General features: G+C 49.5%; 1 protein-coding gene across 2 annotated transcripts in view; it reads right to left on the bottom strand.

Annotated features, from left to right (window-relative positions):
* The window catches only part of GMPPB (GDP-mannose pyrophosphorylase B), a 284,530-nt gene that overhangs the window by 1,845 nt on the left and 261,697 nt on the right, over nt 1-20,988 (bottom strand). The window contains exon 9 of one of the 2 annotated variants that reach the window (XM_086938773.1): nt 18,973-19,155. The exons of the other annotated variant lie outside the window; for it this stretch is intronic. Coding sequence (XP_086794899.1) covers nt 18,973-19,155 — 183 coding nt within the window. The remainder of the gene's footprint in view (nt 1-18,972; nt 19,156-20,988) is intronic. 2 annotated transcript variants of the gene reach the window in all.

Genomic DNA, 20,988 nt, shown 5'->3' with positions numbered 1-20,988 from the left:
ATAAATTGGTCCAGGATATTTGAAAGAGACTGTACTTATAGATTCCTTACCTTTAGAATTTCCCCCAGGGATCAGACTGGATCCTGAGATTTTCCTTTAGCAATATCGCTGCGCGTCGGTAGGTAGCTGCGCTCGACTCCGCTTCAGTCGTCCCCGTCCTGCTCGCCAGAATGACGTCGCAGTGTCTATTTAGATGCTGCCCGTGTGCGCTGACGTATCTTCTCCGGAGAGAGCTTGTTCCGTAGTCACTTTTTGACTAAACTTTTTTGGGCTTTTGTTACCTCATTTTTTGAGTCTCCGACTCCTGGTAGGACGATGATGTCCCATCTTGGACCGGCATCAAGCCTTCTGACTCCTGTCAGAAATTGATGTCTGTGATGGATCCGCACCTAGTGTGCCTCTGTGCCTGGGGCGCGAACATGACACAAAGTCGTTCTCCGACTACTGGGCCATGAATCCGAAGTCTTTGAGGGAGCAATCCCTAAAGCTGTTGGAGGCCCGACAGTTTGCTCTGCGTCATTCAAGGTCCCGGTCGAGAGGATGGGCTCGGTCGAGAGGAAGGGCTCGGGACCGGTCACTGAGCCACCACCCCTCGTCATCAAAGTCTTCGCACTCTTCAGGTGCGTCAAAGCACAAGAAGAAGGCGAAGAAGCATAGTCACTCTTCGTCTTCTCCCCGTCCGTCGGCCGACAACGCAGGACCTAGAACGTTGTTGCTCTCCAGCTCAGTCTTCGGACCCTGCTTCTAGGACAGCTCCGTGCTTCCCTCCTTTTCCAAGAGCCAGAGCATCCCCTGCCCAGCTTCGAGTATTTTATGAAGCGCTTCACATCTTCTTTGGGCACGCTGACTCCGCCAGCACCTTTGGGCCCCGTGGATTCTGCTGGGGGCCCTGGGCCTCCAATGCTTGCTGCTCCGGAGGACCCACAGGATCCAGGCCTGGATCAGATCGACGCCGGTCGACCTCATGGTACCTTCCCCGGCACCGATTCCAGTGACAACGCATCAGGTGCCGGTTGTGCCCCCAACGGGTGCCGACCCCAGCCTCACCCCAGAGTTCGACACAGCGTCGGACCGACGTCGCCAGCGGCAGGTATGTTTATATCGCTGTTCGATCCTGGTGTTCCCTTACGCCCTGAGTGGCAACCAGAGGAGAGTGAGGAGGGGTCTATAGACCATTTGGCTGATCAGCTTGAAGAGCCGGACAGGCGGGAGGAACTTGGTGATGCCAGTGGTTTGGATACCTCCCCATACACTGGCATTATATTTCCCCCTACCGTGGCTAAGGGGAGGGAGCTTCGTATGCAGTGGTGGTGCGTAGGGTGGCTGAGGCCTTAGGCCTGGAGCTTCCTACGGTGGCAGTCAGGACTAACCTCCTGACAGAGGTGCTTCAACCGGCAGCAGCTCCTTCTGCCTTTTAATGAAGCCCTTACCAACGTCCTTCTGGGCAGTTGGTCCAGGGCAAGCACAGGAGCTCCTGTGAACAGGATAACTGCCCAACGCCACTGCCCGGCCCCAGGCGACCCACCTTTCCTCTCCTAACACTCTACCCGAGAGCTTGGTGGTCCAAGCCTTGTCCTCAATGGGCGTAAACCCCACAGCTTCCCCAAATACGGAATCCAAGAAGCTGGACCACCTTGTGAAGAAAATGTTTTCTTCCGCCAGCTTCGTGCGGCGGTTATGAACACCACATGCCTCTTGGACCATTATACCCATACAGTGGGGGACACGGTTGCACCAGTGCTCCACAGAGCCCGGGCCGTTCTCACCCGTGCAGTGGCAGAGGGTCGAGACGCAGCTAAGTTCACCATTAGATGTGGCCTGGACACCGCCGACTCTCTGGTTTCCAGGTCAGTAGCCTTGAGGCGCTACGCCTGGTCGAGGATGTCTGGTTTCTCTGGGGATGTCCTTTGATTGCCGTCGCTTCTTTGGTGAGAATGCGGACTCTTCGCTCAAGCGTTTCAAGGATTCTAGGTCTACCGCTAGGTCCTTGGACCTCGCAGCAACTTCTTGCCCCACGCAGTCTGCCTTTCGATGGCTACGGGAGGGGTGCCCCACCACATTCGACCCAGTCTAGCCACCGGTTCACGCAAGCTGCCCAGCCTATGTGTGGCTTTGGATGTGGGACCCAGAGACACGGGTCTGGGGGCCAGCGGGCAGACCAGTCCACCCACATGCCCCTGCAGCAGCCTCCAAACCCTCATAGTCCAACCTTTCAGGGCCACCAGATGCCAGTTGGCGGAAGGATTCGCAATTACCTCTCCCACTGGCAGAACATCACGTTAGACAGGTGGGTTTTGCAGATAGTCCAAAGGGCTACTCCTTCCATGCCACCAGCCTTCCATCACATGTCGGAGGATCACTTGGCCCTTCTCCACCAGGGTGTTGCAGCTCTCTTGGCCAAGGGAGCTATCGAAACGGTCCCTGTGCCAGAAGTAGGTCGTGGTTGGTACTCCCACTACTTTCTGGTACCCAAGAAGGACAAAGGCCTGTGTCTTATCTTAGACCTCAGGGCCCTCAACCGCTTCCTTTGGAAGGAGAAGTTCAAAATACTCATGTTGGCTCAGGTCCTGCCTGCCCCCAACACCGGATACTGGATGGTAGCGTTAGACTTGCAGAATGCATATTTCCATATCCCCATCCTGCCAGCCCACAGGCGTTACCTGTGGTTCACAGTAGGTCATGAGCATTTTCAGTTTACCGTGTTTCCCTTTGGCCTTACCAGTGCCCCTCAGGTGTTCACAAAATGATGGCGGCGGTTGCAGCTCATCTGCGCAGATCAAGGGTTCCAGTCTTGCCCTATCTCGATGACTGGCTGTTGAAGGCGTGCTTGCCCCAGGCTGCTGTCTCCCACCTCCAGACGACGGTGGACCTCCAGCACTCACTGGGGTACACTATCAACGTGCCGAAGTCACACCTGACTCCCTCTCAGTACCTCCTTTTCATCGGAGCAGTTCTGGATACAGCGCAGTTTCCAGCGTGTCCGGGATATTCGGGCTAGGATACCGATGTTTCAGCCTGTATCTCGGATTTCGGTGAGAATGACCCTGAGGCTGCTGGGTCTGATGGCCTCCTGCATCCTGCTGGTGGATCATGCCAGGTGGCATATGCAGGCTCTGCAGTGGGGCCTGAAGTTCCAGTGGGCGAAGTATCAGGGGAATCTTTCCAATGTCGCCCAGATCTTGGAGGGGACTGCACGTCAATTGCAGTGGTGGCTCACAAACCAGGATTGGGTCAGTGGCAGGTCTCTCGCCCTTCCTCAACCAGAGTTCACGTTTGTGATGGTTGCATCACTCCTGGGATGGGCAGCCATCTGGGAGACTTGGAAATCACGGGTCTGGGGTCTCTGGCAGAGTCAGGTTTCCACATGAACCTTTTGGAGCTGCGGGCAATTAGTCTTGCAGTGTAGGCATTACTTCCTTCTGTCAAGGGAAGAGTACCACAGACAACACCACCACCATGTGGTACTGCAACAAACAGGGCAGGGTGGGGTCGTGAACCCTATGTCAAGAGGCTCTTCGCCTTTGGACATAGCTGGAACATCAGGGCATGACCCTGGTGGTTCAACACCTGGCAGATTCTCTGAATGCCAAGTGGACAGGTTCAGCCATCGGTGCATGATGGATCACAAATGGCGTCTTCACTCGGAAGTGGTGCAAGGTCTCTTTCAGCAGTGGGGAGAGCCTTGGTTAGAACTGTTCGCCACCGAAGAGAATGTGCAATGTCAGCAGTCCTGTGCGTTGGAATTTCCAAGGTGGCGTCGATCGATTCAATGTCCATCGTCTGCTTCGTGCTCGCCGGGATGACGTCACGGTGTCTATTTAGACACCGCCCCTGCACGCTGATGTCAGTTCTGACACGACTTTCCACGCCAGAAGTGCAGAACCATGTAAGACACTGACCACTGGTGCACATAACTAGGGCCCTGGAAGGAAGTCCCTATCCCTAGAAGTCAGTTCACTGAGTGGGTGGTAAGGAATTTCTAACTACATATGTCTCTTACAGATGCATCATTACTGAAGGTAAGTAACTTGTTCATCTGAAAGAGACTGTAGTTAAAGATTCCTTACCTTTAGAATAAATACCACAGGAATGCCAACCCTGCAGGAGGGTCTGCAAACTAAGTTCACACCAGAAAATCCTGGCGAACAGAATGGCCAAAATCGCCGTCTCTCCGGACTTGGCTGTCCAGGCAAAATGTTTTAGTAAACCTGTGCAGAGACACCCACATGGCTGCCTGACAGATGTCAATGAGAGGGACTCCACGTCCCAAGGCAGCAGTAGCTGCCGTAGCCCTGGTGTAGTGGGCACGCAGTCCCACTGGAGCTTCTTTCCTTGACATAGGTTGTTATAGATTCCTTACTTTAAAATTACCCCCAGGCGTCAGACTGGATCTGGAGATTTTTCTTTAGCAATACCCCTGCGCACGAAACTGGACCAAGGGCATGGGAATATCCTCCCCTCTGCCCAGCCCCCCTTTGGGAGGGACCCCGAGTCGTTCCAACCCTTTCCTTAGGGTACTTAAGGGCTTACCTGTGGGTATTTTTTTAGGTTCAAAATGGGGCAAGACTCAAGCCTGAAACTAAGTCACTCTTCGACCATCTGGACACTTGGACTTCGTTGGACTACGACTGGAACCGAGACTGCACCAAGTAATACTCCTGCTGCTCATGGTCTCGCTGTTCTTAAAGACTTCATCATCTGTGTCTGTGCTTCTGCCATGTTCTTCACTAGACGTGTGGGCATCGAGGACATCCAAAGAAATTTCACTTAGAGTGAAGGAGTCACTCCCCTGCAGGGATTGCAGCAAAGCTGACCGGTCTTCTGCTCCTGTCGTCCTTTGGACTTCCCGAGGCTCAGCAACACAGGTGGTGGTTCTGCAACTCCCTCGAGGCCTGACCTGTCCTCTCTCCAATTTTGAGGCCAGTATCCCTCATCGGAACCACTGGGACTAAACCCCTGTGCACCGCGTTGACTTGCTGTTGCCAATGCTTGTAGGTTCTGCACTCCAGAGATCTTCAGGCTACAAGAAGCTCCAGCATCTCTTCCATCTAAGACCAGCGTTCTTTCTGCATCCTCTGCATTGGGGGCCTTCATCTTTGGTGAGCTGCTCAAGGTCCTTTTGTGAGTACTGTGCCTTCAGTTTGGGAGTCCTCCTGAGAGTCTTCTCTTGCTTCAGAGGGCTCCCCTGCACTTGCCAAGGCCGTAGACCTTGCTCGTACCAACGTTAGCATCTTTTCATTCTCCACGCCAGTTTCGGCTACCCAGGATTGTTGTTGCTCCCACCGGACACAAAGAACCTAGACACCGACATCCGACGTGGGACTGCTCGTGCACAGCTCCTGGTCTTCGTCAGCATTGCCTGGTCCTCACAGCTGCAGCGACAAGGCCACAGTTGTCTCTTCTGAACCTCTCCACATCGGTGGGCATTGTGCTTCCATGCCTCCTGTTCACCTTCGAGTGGCATAGATTCTATTCCCTCTGCTTGCAGGTTCTTCACTTCACGAATCCACCCTTTGATTCCACCGGACACCACCTTCACATTCTTCTCCAGAGGCATCTTCTTTGAAGTCTTCCATTGTCTTCTACGGCAGGTTCTGACGTCACTTCACCCCTATGCATCCAGCTTCTCTGGTGCAGGTAACATGGTTCCTGGGGCATCCACGGGTGGGGTGGCTTTCCAACCTTATGTCTTCTATAGGGTTTCTTCAGGGGCCCTCTGGGAAGGGTCCTTCTTTAAAACTGCAACCACTCTCCATTGGGCATGCAGCTGTGTTTCCACTCTGCAAACAGCCTCCGTGGGGTTCCTGTGTACTTACCTGGGGTGGTTTCTTGTGTCCCAGCTCCTCCGAGTCATCTGGTTCAAGAACCGTTCTCCTTTGCAGTTCGCATTCCACTTTCTTAGTATATGGTTTGATCTCCCCGAGGAGCAGTGTATATTTGTGCTACTTACCTGATTATTTTGAAGTATTTTTGTGTGTTTTGTTGATATCTCCGGGTAGGAGATATACCAATCTGTTTGTGATTGTGCTGTGTGATAAATACTTATCTTTATAAAACAATGTATGGTTCCTTTTCATCTAATCCACACTAACTATTAAATGTGACAAAACAAGTTGCTTAACACTCCTTTAAGATAAGCCTGAAGGCTGCTCTCTACCGCTACCACTCAGAGCTTTCTAAGGTAATCAAAGACCACTAAAATCACCATAAAGGTTGTCTGGATTAATGCAAGGTGCATCACTTGAATAAGTGTACACCATATACTAAGCCAGCCTCCTACAAAAGTACTTACCCAAAAAAATTAGAAGAGAGAGCACTGCCACTGGGGTCCTGGTTAGCAGGAGCCCAGTGAACTATAGTCAAAACACACTGACACCAGGCAAAAAGTGGGGTATCTATGCCAGAAAGATCCTACTTTCCTACATCCACCATGAAGGAAAAAATTAAGAAGACCGCAAGGGTGAAATGAAGGGCAACAGATAGTGGATTATACAATCACAGATTGTCCGATTTATGGAAGCGGGATAAATGGGTAAGAAACCTTACAGACGCATCATGTAAATGTGAGAAAAGGCAGGATAGACCCCAAGAAAAAAAGAATGAAATACCCCCACTAAGGAAGGGGGGGTGAAACGAAACCTGTACAATAGAAAAGGGGGGATGCCACAAGGGCAGGAGTGGGGCGAGAAAAGGAAAAATCCTGCTACTAAGGGTACCAGTTAATAACCCAAACGAGCAAGGGGACTGGTATCCCAGGTGAAAGGGACCAAAAAGAACAGAAGACACAACAGCCATCCCACTATTACGAAGGCAGAAATGTAGAAAACAGGCATAAAAATACCAGAGTGCTGGAGACAAACAGTCATAGGAGCATGGCAAGGATGGAGTTAGGAAACCCAGGTCTGACCCAATTGTCACCCAAAGAGCCTGCCTGAGGAACCAGCATAACCCATATGGACACGTGGGCTGAGAGGAAGGCAAAGTGTCTATAAGAGATACAAGAAACAAAGTGCATAAGTAGCTCACTAAAATGCCTCTGAAGCATACAAATAAGGTCCTCGAAAACAGGGAACAAGGCTATAGTACAACCACACCACATAACCAGAGTACCTGCCACAGAGTAAGTACTAGGTTGGGAAAGTCAAGCGGTAAAAGAAGCCAAAGGACAAACTCCCAGGAGACTGCAAAGCAGGATAAGTTCCAGATGGCTGGAAACAAAACCTGTCACCGACAGCATAAACTAGACAAACATACCTGTAGAAAGCAGGAACAACACACTGAGTGTATCACTAGATGGGAGAGAAGAACTCCTCCTTAGGAAGGTGGGAAAGAGTTCAAACAAGGAGTAACAACTCCTTCAAAACACAAGTACAATAAATGAGTTGAGAATCTGTACCACCATGACTATACCTGAACCGGCAGAGTCAGCATGTGCGCCAAAAAGGCAGGTGCCATCAAAAGGCATGTCGATCAAAGCAGTTTGCACCGCCTTTGAAAACCTAGAAGTATGCAACCATGCTCATCGCGTCAACGTAGAGCAATGGAAAAGGCTATAGCCCGACCATCAGAATCAGTAGTATCCATACCACAGCAGATGCTAAGTGTGGCAGCTTGTTGCCCATCTTGTACCTGGGGAACAAGAGCCTTCCAGGCTTCCTCCGGAAGGGAAGGCAAGAGGCGCTCCACAGAGTGCCACAAATTGTGGGAGAAGCAGGCAAACACACAAGAAGTGTTAAGAGAGCACAAAGTGGCATCAGAAGAGGAAATATGCCTACCACAAAGGTCGAATTTTGCGGCCAGGGGGATGTAAATAAATATTCTGCGTGGCTAAAGCAGCCTGAACCACAAAGCTTTTAATAGAGGGATATCAAAGTAGACAAGAGGGGTCCTCCAGGACCTTGCGATACCTGAGAAATTGAGCGATCCACAGGGAGCCCTGTTTTGGGTTTAGTCCAAGCACCCAAAAATATTATTGAAAAGACAGTCGCTATTAGGTCGTACAGGTTCAACAATAGATTGGGCAAGGTGTAGAACACCAATTAAGGGCTCTGTTGTCCATTCCACCAAAGGAAGGTGTAAATCCAGGGCAATTGAAACTCGATGGAGCATATCTGCCGAAGTGGAACTTGCCTCCGTAGACAAACCGGGAGGAGACAGGAGGATGGTGAAGATTCTGTGTCTAGAATTGGAGGACACACCACACCTTCCGTAGTACTTTCACCACCGTGGACTTCACAACAACAGCCAAAAGGAAGGGAGTCTGAGACAGTCAGCTCCATCTGTTCCTTAACGTAAACCAGTCAACTCCGAGAACGCGATGCCTCGATGTCAGAAGGAGCGTCGATAGGCATCGACAGCACCAACATCAGAGCAAGTAGACAAGAGCTTGACACAGACATCTGAGTTGGCAGACCAGAAGTGGGAGTTGAAGGGGGAAGCCCCAAAGGGCTGTGCAGCGGCGAACCCGCCAGTGGAGTCACAGGCACAACCGCATACACCTCTGTAGGGCCCGAAGGCCCTCCTGAGGGAGATGACCCAAGAGCAGAAATAGGAGCTTGAGAATATACAGGTAAATTCAAATCAAATCAAATCAAAACAGACTTTATTCGGTAATATTTCAACCATAAAAGTACAATAAAAACATACAGTACATACATCAAATTACATTGTAGATTCAGAGGATAAAAAAAAAAAAAAGCTGTGATCATTACATACAGTGATTCAGTCATTGATCCAGGCCTAGTCGCAGTTTAAGAGTCAGTTTTAAAAATTCAAGAACTTGAAGGACACTGTTGCTGTGTAGCAATTGTAGATATAAAAAGGCTGGTCGTATCTGATTAAAATTCATTTCTTTTAAAAGGGCAATTAAAAAGCGTTTACGGGGGAATTCATAGTATTTACATAAGAACATAAAATGCATCATGTCCTGTGGAGACTTACCGTCGCAGCCACAGGACAGAGGATGTTTACAGAAGCTCTCCTTTTTGGGTCTGATAAGCAGATGTTGAAATTGATTAAATCTAAATCTTGTAAGCAGAAATTTATCATGGGTGCTGAAAGTGCCGAGTAGATAAGGCTCTGTTGACAAACATGTTTTTACCATAATGAATTTCCTCACACTAACTTTTTGTAGCTCAACACCCTCCCTCTCAGCCTTCTTGCGCTGGAAGAACAACAGCTTAACTGAGTCAACATCCGCCTTCACAATTCCTTCTGGGTGTTCAAATAATTCCGGACGACCCATCTCGGTAAAACATGATTTTAAGTACTTCAACCAGGGAGTGCGTGAAGCATGCTCAAGAGCCAGGAAATCCTTAACAATTAGGTGTGTTAGGGGGATTTCCTCACATAGCCACATTTTCAGCCAACATAGCAGAGGTCGTAGGGTCAGGATATCACTCAGGTGCCCTACTCCTAGTTCCTCATGTACTATGAAGTTTGAGGTAGAGGCCGAAACACACAAAAGCCGTTTATAAAACAGATTTTCTGTGGTCTGAAGTTGTTCCCCCACCATATAGCCCCAAAGCTCACTCCCATATGCTGCGGTAGCTACAGATTTTGCTTCATACAGTTTGATCATAGCAGCCGTTGGTTTTTTGCCAAGCTTTGACGCAAAGTTAAAAATGGAGGCATTAACCTTTGAAACATCACATTTTTTCTTTGCGAGTTGGGGGGCCCAGGATAGTTTAGAGTCAAAAAGTACTCCCAGATAGGAAAATGTGCTTGAGAGTGGTATAACTGTCTCATCTAATTTAAAAGTATATTGTTTCTTTGGCTGTTTCCCTACCTGCATGATGAACGATTTGGAGTTGTTCACTAACAAATCCCTATCTTCCATAAATTTTTTAAATGCATTCAGTAACAATTGAAGGCCATTTTCAGTTCTTGCTAGCAGAACCGCATCGTCTGCGTATAACAAGACTGGAATACTTCTAGTCCCCACCCTTGGGCTGTCTGATTTTACCTCCCGTAGAACACCGTCCAGTTCATTTATATAAAAATTAAAAAGGAAAGGGGCCAGTATGCATCCTTGCCTAACCCCCTTCCCGGTTCTAAAATCCTCAGTTACAGATAAATCTTGGGAATACCTTACATTTGCACTGGTGTTATTATGGAGGTCAGCCAGAAAGTTTATAATATCATTGTCCACTCCCTTATCCTTCATGGACCCCCACAGCTTCCCCCTGTTAACACAGTCGAAAGCTGAGGATAGGTCCATGAAGGCCAAGTAGACTGTGCCTTTTTTAACGATGGTATATTTACTTAGTAATAAGAAGAGATTCAGGCATTGTGTTGTAGTCGAGCGGCCATTACAGAAGCCGTATTGGGCGATGGACATGATGTTTTTGTCCCGTGTCCACTCAATTAATCGCCGCAAAACTATTCTCCCCACCAGTTTGGCCACAGAATTGATCAGGGAGATAGGCCTGTAACAAAGGGGGCTGTCCCTGTCCCCCTTTTTAAATATGGGCACAATTGTGGAGAGACCCCATGACGTCGGGCACCCTGCCCTTGAGGCTGCATTAATAACTGCCGCGACAATCGGTGCCCAAAAATTAGGATCAGATTTGAAGAGATCCGGGGGTATCCCATCCGGGCCAGGTGATTTGCCCGCTGTAAGCCCCTCGATACCCATCACGACCTCTCCTATACTAACATTCATGCAAGGACCCCCAACAGTGCATTCATACGGTACCACATTAATATCTCCCCCCCCATACAATTGTTTAAAGTGAGCAACCCAATCCTCTTTTGAGATGACACATTCTAACCCTTCCCCTGGATCTTTCACCAGGAAGGGTTTCTTTAACACCGCCCAGAATTTAGCACTGTTTTTCAGTGTTTGTAGTTCCAGGATCTCGGCCCAGGCCTCATTCCTCAGTGCCTCCTTTCTTGATACAATGGCTGTTTTATATTCTTTACGTGATCTCTGAACTAATTCCTTGTTGCGAGGTTTTAGCAGTAAGGCTGCTTTGAGATCACGGGCTGCTTTGGAGCAATCCTTATTGAACCACCTTGGGCCCTCCTTATCTCTATATTTTTGGGGTTCTGTCATTGAAATAGCTATGTTATCAGTTAAGGTTTTGAAATCTGATAGAACCTGGGCTGGGTCTGAATCAACTTGGGTGCATCTGGCAATGATTTCACTGCAGTTAGTTTGAATATTCTGATATATGAGGGCCGGGGTACACATAGACCATTTTAAACGACGTCTACCGTCCGTAGCTGTAACCCTACCCCGACTTAAATTACGTCCTTCTCTTTCCACCCAGGGGCCCCCTAGATGTATAGTCAGGGGATTATGATCACTGAGTGGATTGAAATCTATAGAGAATGAACGCACAAACACTTGCATGGGTGCAGTTAGCAACATGTAATCAATAAATGTCCCCTTCCCGTGCCCTTTAAAGGTAGGGGTGCAAAAGCGCTTTGAGGGATCACATAGACTCATTGCAATCGTGAGACCGTGTTCATTTAGTAGATTATTAAAAAGTGTCCCTTCCACAGTATGTTCTAAATGTAGCCCGTTAATTCTGGGACAATACAGTTCCAGGAGGCTTTTGTCTAGGGGATCACTACATAAATGAGTGTTGAAATCACCCATTATCAACAAGTTGTGTGAACAATCCCTCATTGAAGTGCCTATATACTCACTTAGAGAGTGGGCATAACTAGTAACATTATTAGTAGAGTTATAAAAGTTGATCAGACCAACCTTGCAGTTACCCGCCGATAAAACTAGACCTTGTATGCCATGATTATTTGAAGGCCTACTTACAGTTGTGCATTTCAGTGCTACCGATATAAACATTACCATACCCCCCTTTGATCTACCCCTTCCGTAGTACTTTCACCACCGTGGACTTCACAACAACAGCCAAAAGGAAGGGAGTCTGAGACAGTCAGCTCCATCTGTTCCTTAACGTAAACCAGTCAACTCCGAGAACGCGATGCCTCGATGTCAGAAGGAGCGTCGATAGGCATCGACAGCACCAACATCAGAGCAAGTAGACAAGAGCTTGACACAGACATCTGAGTTGGCAGACCAGAAGTGGGAGTTGAAGGGGGAAGCCCCAAAGGGCTGTGCAGCGGCGAACCCGCCAGTGGAGTCACAGGCACAACCGCATACACCTCTGTAGGGCCCGAAGGCCCTCCTGAGGGAGATGACCCAAGAGCAGAAATAGGAGCTTGAGAATATACAGGTAAATTCATCAAGCCGAAATCGGCTCACAAAGGGCCAGGTTCTGAGAATCTGGCCCTTTGCGAGCGCTATTTTTGCAATTGGGATTCATCATCCCAAATGCAAAAATCGCAATTCTAGAAATCGTTAAATTGTGATTAATTGCATTTAAGGAATCTCAATTTGAGATTCCTTAAATGCAATTCATGAATCATTTTAAAATTGCGAATTCGCAATCTGGGGCCGCTATCTACTGCGAAGTTTAACTACATGGTAAATAGCAAAAACTTAGAAAAATGCACTTTAGTGCATTTTTCTAAGTTGTATGTTACACACACACATGTCCTTTGGACATGTGTGTGCGCAACACCAGTGTACATTACCATTTCAGGGGTGCTACAAGGTGTCCTTTGGACACCCTGGCACCCTTTAAATTGCTTCCTTATTTGCGATTCGCTAATTGCTAATCGCAAATAAGGAATGGCTCCCCATTCATTCCTTTAGGCCCATAGGAATAAATGGGGAGCCATTCCTTATTTGCGATTAGCAATTAGCGAATTGCAAATAAGGAAGCAGTAGAAATTACATAAAATATTGCGATTTCTACATGCATCCCGTTTTGCGAGTCTTTAATAGCGAATCCTTAAAATTCGCTAATAAGGACTCGCAAAACGTTACTTTGATGAATCTTTGGGATAGTCTCATCTGGGCAAAGACGCCCGGTGCCAGGATAGGTGGGGAGATGCGGGACAGACTCATGCCTCCGCACTTCAACCGAAGGTTAGGGTTCATCGGTAAGCGATGAAGGCGGGAGGCGCTGTAACTTTGACAGCTTGCGCCAAGACTTGCCTCCAGAAGGTGAATAAAGCACGCGGAAACGGCTACTAGAACGGACATGCGGTCGGTCCCTAGAACACAGGACACTGAGGACGCTGAGAAGACTGTGACATCCGTGCTGCCACGGACTTCATGCGACACTCCTTGCACACCTTCAGTCAGAGCTGTTGACAAGAGTCGTACTTGTCAGAACTGTTGTGCTCACCCAGACACCACATACATACAAAATCGAGTGAGGCGACATTTGTCAGCCACAGGATTCACAAGGCTTGAACCCTGAGGACATCGAAGAAAGGCACACTGCTTCGTCGGTGAGAGACGTCAAGTAGGCTGAAAACAGGCGGCGGAATTGCAGTGCGCATCCGCGAGTTACCGCAATGTTAGACCTGGCATCATTGGTGTGAGTCTCCCTTCCATTTTTTGAAGGATTGCCTCCTCTGTTTTTATATATTTTTGCAGGTTATATGCTTTGGGCATCGTGCCATCTGTACAGTGCACCATGTGTGCCCAGGGCTTGTACATCAAATGCTGCTCGTGGACTTGCAGCACAGGTTGTGCCACCCACAGAAGCAGCTTGTAAATTGTGTCTCGGGCCTGCCATTGAAAGGCCTGTGTGCAGTCTAGTACTTCCATGTTGACTTGGCAAGTGCATCCACTTGCCAGTCCCTAAACTTTCCCTTGGCTTCATATTAGACCCCTATGGTAGGCCCAAGGGTAGGGTGCAGTGTGGCTCAGGGGTTAGAGGCGGCAGACCCGGAAGCTGAGATCGGCTCTGGACCAGGGTTCAATTCCCCGCCTCGGCGGGTCTTGGGCTCAAAAAATTCCACAGACTCGATAATTCTCGCTCCGGTGCCTTCTCAACTCACGGGTTCACACTCTGCGACTCTGGGCAATAGCTTGCTTAATCTCCACAACGGCCCCTCGCGGCGGGATGCCTGGCTTTCACCTTGTGGATACCCTGCCGGGGTTATCTCACAGGGGAATACCAGGACGGGTTCCCTAAGCAAGCGCCGGGAAACCCTTTGTGGGTAGCTGTGCGCTATATAAGCTCAAATACATTTACATTTACATTTACATAGGACATGCTCCAGTGTGTGTAGCATGTCCTAATAGTGAACTACAGCCATTATCGTTTTTCACTATTGAAGGCCACCTGTTCTCCATAGGCTAGAATGGGCAGTTAGATTATTACATTCTTATAATCCTAACTGATTCGGGGAATATGGTAGAAATTCGAATTTAGTGTGCCTGAACTCAGAATAATAAAATACATCTTTTAGTAAAGTTGGTTTTAATATTCTGTGTTTGAAAATACAATTTTTAGAAAGTAGGTATTTTCTTGTCTAACTGTCCAGGCCTGCCTCTGCTAGGTTGTGTATTCCTTGTCTGGGTTTGTGAGTGACAGGGCTGGGGGATTCCAGGAGACAGGCTGGGGAAGCCCAGTGGTGAACAGAGAGATCTGCATCTAGATGGGAGGGAGGAGTTGCACCTAGGACCTGAATAGGGCTGGCCTTCCCTCTACAATGCTTACTCCACCTCCTGTGGCGTGTCCGATATCTCTGCCCTGCACTGGGAAAGGAGAGAAAGAATCATGTCAACAGAGTGCTCCAGAGCTGTATCTTTCCTCCCCTGTGCTGGCTTTACCCCTGTGGGGCGGCTGATGTCTCTGCCCTGCACAGTGAAAGGAAGAAGAGAGTCATGTAAACAAAGTGCTCAGGAACTGGTTTGGACTAGGCAGAGGCCTCTCTGCTTCAGAGAACAAAGGATTTTGGGGTATACATATTGGGACCCTGATCCCAAGAAATTAGATCACTTTTGGAACAAGAAACCTTTTGCCTAGGAGAAGAACCAAGGAAGTTGCAGGAGTTTTACTGCCCCTCTGCCAGTGTGCTGTTTGCTGGGTTAGCCTGCAGGGGTTGCTTTATTGCCAAGGAAAGGAGAAGGAACTTTTTAAGGACTTTCATCATCTTCAGAATATTCTCCAAGGGCCTCAAACAGCTTGCCTCCTGCTGAAGTCTCAGGGACAAAAGACTTCATCTCCAGCTTCCCTCTGAATTTTCTTGCTGGGAATTCTCAACCCCAGACATTTGCGTGTCGCTGGGAGTTGGAAGGGCGACGCATCGAGAGGGAGCGTGTCGACGTCTCCGCAGCTGAAATCGTTGCATCGCCAGAGAAGTGATCCTTCGCTGCATCTCCCTGAAAGCGTGTGTTCATTGAAGCTGCCTGCTGTTGCATCACCGGAGAAGCGTGACGCCATCGTGAGAGTTGGCATCGCATCACCGGAGAACCATGTCGCAAGGCCTGTTGCAGCTCCAAAGTACAGTCGTCGCAAGGCTGCCAGGGCGCCTACGCATCATCACAGCGTCATCGCATCGCCGCATCAAGGGCGCCTTCTTCTCGCATCGCAACCGGATCATCGCATCAAGGCGGCATCTTGCGCACCGCAACGAGCCTGCAGGCCGAGAATCTCTGCACCGGTAAGGATCACGACGTATCCCCTACTCCGCGCAAGCATTGAGGCATGACGCATCATCTCCACCGGATCACGGAAACAACGCATCTCCCCTTTTGCGAGCCTTTTGTTCACTTTGCGTTACGCATCCAGGTACTTTGTTGAGAACTTTGTCGCATCTATCATAAACTTGAACTGACTAACTTTTATAATCTTTAAAGCAATCTTTAGTGTAGTATTGTGGATTTTCGTCGTTTGTGGTCTTTTGTTTAAGTCTATATAAAGAATACTTATTTTTATAAAACCTGTGTTGTGTCCATCTGTAGTGTTTTCACTGTATTACTGTGTATATTCAGAAATGCTCAACACACTGCCTCTGAGATAAGCCTGTCTGCTCGTGCCAAGCTTCCAAGGGGGTGAGCAGGGGTTATTAAGGAGTGTGATCGCCTTATCCCAACTTAGAAGTAAGGGTCCCTATTTTGACAAAGGTGAATACCATTGCCAACTAGAGACCCCCAGATCTAACAGCAGAAAAGAAGGAATTGACGTTGGTGCATTGGGAAAGGGCTTATATGGTTTCCATTGGCGTTGCTATGGAGCTGCTCGATGCCCTCTGTCGACACGTGGAGGTACTGCTCTGAAAATTTCCACATCCAGTCTGGCCCCTGGGGAGGATTCTAAGATAGTTTAATCATGTAGTGTAAGTTTATTGAAAAAGAAACACACCGTGTTTAAATAAACACGGTGTGCTTCTTTTTCTTGGAAGCTGTGTGCCTCAGGACCTGTGCGCTGCTCTGACCTCCAGGGCCTTCAAAAGCCGCTCAGGGGCCAGCCCCAGCGACCTGGTCATGGCTCCATGTGGGTACAATGGTCGCCCTGCCAAAATCAGGCTCGCCAGCACCTGCGGAAAGCGGCATTAGATCAACTGCAGCGGGTGCGCAGAAGTCCATGCTCACCATGTTGGACGTCCGGGCCACACCTGGAACTTTTTTAATACACATGCCAAGTCAGATTTGGGGGAATATAACAGCGGCTCTTGTATCATTTCAAAATGCTTATCTCCAATGAATATTTAATATAATGGAGTTGTGTTCGTAAGAAGATCGTTTATTTGACCCTAAATTGCAGGTTGCAGTGGTAAACTTTTTTCTTTCCTTACCCCCTTCAGCAAGGAGCACACAAAACCACATATATGGAGGGTATGCTTTCTGCTGTTGAGATCAAGATAACATGGTTCCAGTTAAAGCCAAACATACCACTGTAGCCAGACACCACTGCGATAGAAAAGATCAAATTAAAGGTTTGCAAGGCAGTTATTTTAGCCTCCTCGCCTGATGACGCAGAATTAAAGAAGGGAGAAAGAGCAAGGGACACACAAGCACTCCCATGGCATGCTTGATTTAAAAAACGATACCTGAAGAAAGGAGTGGCTCATCCAATCAGAATGCTGCAAGACCAAAATTCTCCTCTAGTGGGTTAAAAAGGAGGGTAAGGGCACACTGTTTGCAGCTCTGACATACCATAAAGACCCTGGCACCAATTATGTTATTTTTCCCTAAAGGCGGGCCCTTGAGGCAGAGGACTCTAACATGCTTAGAGTTTGATAACAAGTGCATAGGGGATGTTGTTGCCTCTTTCCTATCTGGGACTGCCACAGTGCACATAGCGGACTACGATACTAAAAAACCCAAGAAGCAGCCAAGGACTTTAAAGGCTCTTCGAAAACAGTTAGGCATTGGAACCCTATTTCTACTACTATTTGCACCAGTGAAAGGGTTTTCTCTTCAGTGTGGGTGGTGCCAGCTCCACCGATGGGAAAACTGGCATTCCAAAACTCCAGAAGAGGCTGGGAGATAGGTGGGCAAGACTTCTGACAATATTGGAAAAGAGCAGTGGTCCTGCCGATCCGAAAAAAAACCACTATCAGCCATGACATTCTGGAAAACCTAAGACCCATTTCACTGCTGCCTTATGTAGCGAAGGTAGCAGAGAAAGTGGTCAATACCCAATTGATAGTGCACCTGGAGGTGGCTAATCTCCTTCACCCCTCCCAATCAGGGTTTCGGGCGAGATTTTCCACGGAAACCGCTCTGCTAAGAGCCACGGAGACAATCAGGCAAGGAGTAGACACGGGGCACACCATGGCACTGATAATGTTAGACCTTAGTGCAGCCTTCAACACTGTGGCACATTTCACCTTACTGCAGTGTCTGAACAGAGGGGGTGTTTCGGGTACTGCTCTGGGCTGGCTGAAATCTTTTCTAACAGGGCGTAGTTTCCAGGTCCGACGTGGGACTTTTCAGTCCAACGATGTTGCACTGGAGCAGGGGGTGCCTCAGGGCTCTGCCCTGAGCCCCACTCTGTTCAACCTGTACATGTCTCCCCTGGCTGAGGTGGTACAGGCGTTCGGGTGGAGTTAGTCTCATATGCAGAATGACACCCAGCTGCTGATCTCCCTATCCCAGGCACCCTTGGCCGAGGCTTCCAACCTTAAGGCATGCATGCAGGACTTGGCCTCCTGGATGAATAAGAACTGCTTAAAGTTGAATGGAGGTAAAACCGAGGTGATGGTGGTGGGTGGAGACAAATCCAGTTGGACTGCGGTGGCCACAATGTCTAGGTCCTACCCCTGTACCCTGTACGGAGGCTAAGAATCTAATGGTATGGGTGGACCCCGCCCTTTCATATGAAGGTCATATTCGTCGACTAGTAGGGAAATGTTTTGGTGTGTTAAAAACCTTAAATAAAACACTGGATCTGCTCCCTCTAGAAGCTAGACAGACTATGACGCACGCTCTTATTACTTCCCGTCTGGATTACGGGAATGTATTATATTTAGGAGCGTCTGAAAAGAATCTGGGACGGCTGCAAGTCCTGCAAAATGCAGCAGCACGGCTGATTTTGAAACTACCCAGGCGGTCGCCGTCAAAGTCAGCGCTTGAAACTCTCCATTGGCTCCCTGTCAAGAAGAGGGTGCTGTTTAAATCCCTTCTCATTTGCCACCGCATTCTCTGGGACAAGGCTCAGACGTACCTCTGGAACTTGTTCACTAGGTATGTGCCAGGTAGAATTTTGAGATCTGATGGGACTGGGCAGCTGGAAATCCCTAGGATTAAGAAAGCAAGAAGGGGCGGTCGCTCTTTTCGCTTCACAAAATTGGAACAAACTCCCGGCTTATCTTAGGCTGGAAAAGTCTGAGACCAGGTTTAGGAGTCTTCTTAAAACTCTCCTGTTCACCCAGTAGTTTCTGCTAATGCTAACCAGGCGCTTTATAAATATCATTATTATTATTCCGAACCACCCACACACAAATGTGGGCCGAGCTAATAGAATGCGATATCCAAGTAGAATTCTACTGGTAGAAATGTCTCAATTTAAAAGTCATAATGACAGAGAACAGCTAGAGTATACGATTTCTATCGAAGCCTACATTTGCATCTCAAACAAAACTTTTTATCTCAATTATATTTTTTTAAAAGGGCACAACTTTGTTCCAACTTACCCACTGCCCAACAGAAGAGCTCCAGCCGATGATGCAGGACTCCAGCCAGGAGTGGGATCGGATGTGGGATCCCTTCAGGATTGTGCAACGTTTAATGCGTACCCCATCTTCTACTACCACATCAGGGCCAATTGTAACATTTGGGCCGATACTGCAGTTCTGGCCTATCTTTGCACTTGGATCCTGAAAGAAACGAGAGGTAATATTAAGTGGCTAGAGGAAGATGGCTTACACCCTCTGTAAGAAATTGGAATGTATTTATATGGTGTGGTTGTGAGACCTCACCATGTAATACACTCATCTGAAAGAAACAGGTTAGCGTAGCAGTACCCTTGCGCGTCGGTAGGCGTTGTCTGTGGCTCCGCATCGGTCATCAGCATCGTGGGCGCCGTGATGACGTCGTCGGAGTACTTGGACGCCGCCTCTGCGTGCTGACGTCAGTTCTTTTTTCTGCGCCAGCAGCGCAGATCCGGAAAAAGTGGTACCTTAGTCACTTTTTGACTAAACTGTTTTGCGATCCCTTTTGATCCTTTTCGAGTCTTCAACTCTGAATGGTGCCGGTAGGGATGCCAGGTTAAGCCCTGTGAGGACTGCGACCGACTGATGTTGATCACTGACCCCCACCGCCATTGTCTTCACTGTCTCGGCGTCGACCACGACGACAAGACCTGTCCCGACTGCCGAGCCCTGACTTCGAAAGCTAGGCGGGAGCGGTCCCGCAAGCGGCTCGAGCTCCGGCAGTCGGCCCTGCTCCGCGAGAGGTCACGGTCTGGACGGAGGTCGAGGGACCGGTCGCGGGGTCGGAGCCCTCATAGCTCCTGGAGTCGACATAACTCTTCAGGCTCGAAGTCATCAGGTAAGCACAGGAAGTCGAAGGGACATCATCGCTCTTCTGACTCCCCCGACGCTCGCGCGACGAGGCCGGTGATTCGGGTGACACCACCCACGTGGCTCCAACGGAGTCATGGGCGTCGCGACCTGCCCCATACCCTCCGGTCCCTGGGCAGCAAGCAACACCAGAGGAGATCGAGCGCTTCCTCATGGCCATGAGGTCCCTCTCTCCTCCCACGGGCTCCGCGGCGCCTTCGGGCCCAGCGGACCTGTCTGGTGGCCCTAGCGGGTTGGGTGCTTCGGCCCGACGCTGGCGGGTGCTTCGGCCCAGACGACGCCGGCGCCGCAGGGCCCCGCTGGATCCGCTTCCGGATCCGGGTCGTCGCCGGTTGACCTAACGACCTCACCAGCGCCGGTCCCTAGGGTGTCACCTCCGACGCCGTCTTCGGGCGGCGCCGTCCCCGATACCTACCTCGATCCGGTTCCGGCACCGGAACGGCGCCGCTGGGCACCGCTTTCGACGCCACTTGGAGTGTTTTACTTCAATGAACCGGCCCCATCTTTTGACAACCCTGAATTTCAGGACATGGGTGATGAGGTGTATTGGGAGGGGTCTGAGGACCCTCTGACACGTGTGTGTCAGTCCCAAGAGGACTGGACAGGTGAACTTGGGGATGCCAGTGGTCTGGACACTTCGCCAGACACTGGCTTGGTCTCACCTCCTACCGTGGCTACGGAGGAGGGGGCAACCTTCAGTGTAGTGTTGACACGGGCAGCCAAGGCCTTGGGGCTTGAGCTCCCCGTCGCGGCTGTGAGGACTAACCTCCTCACTGAGGTTCTTAAACCGCAGTTAAGCTCGGCCAAACCTCTGCTGCTGTTTAATGAGGCCTTGACTGACGTTCTTTTGGGCACTTGGTCCAGGCCCGCTACAGGTGCGCCTGTAGATAGGAACGTGGCCAGACGCCACCGCCGGGGCCCCGGACGACCCTTGTTTCCTGTCCACCCATCCCACCCCGAGAGCCTGGTCATCCAGGCCTCCAACTCCCAGAACGCATTCCCGTCTGCTCCACCTGATAGGGAATCATGGAGGAATGAGCAATATGGCAAGAAGGTATTCTCCTCCCTCAGTTTGGGACTGCGGTCTTCCAACACCGCATGCCTATTGGGGCGTTACACCCACTCTCT

Source organism: Lissotriton vulgaris, chromosome 9, assembly GCF_964263255.1.
Source record: "Lissotriton vulgaris chromosome 9, aLisVul1.2, whole genome shotgun sequence".
Lineage (NCBI taxonomy): Eukaryota > Metazoa > Chordata > Amphibia > Caudata > Salamandridae > Lissotriton > Lissotriton vulgaris.
The sequence above is the reverse complement of the archived record's forward strand: the minus strand, read 5'-3'. Positions and strand labels throughout refer to the sequence as shown.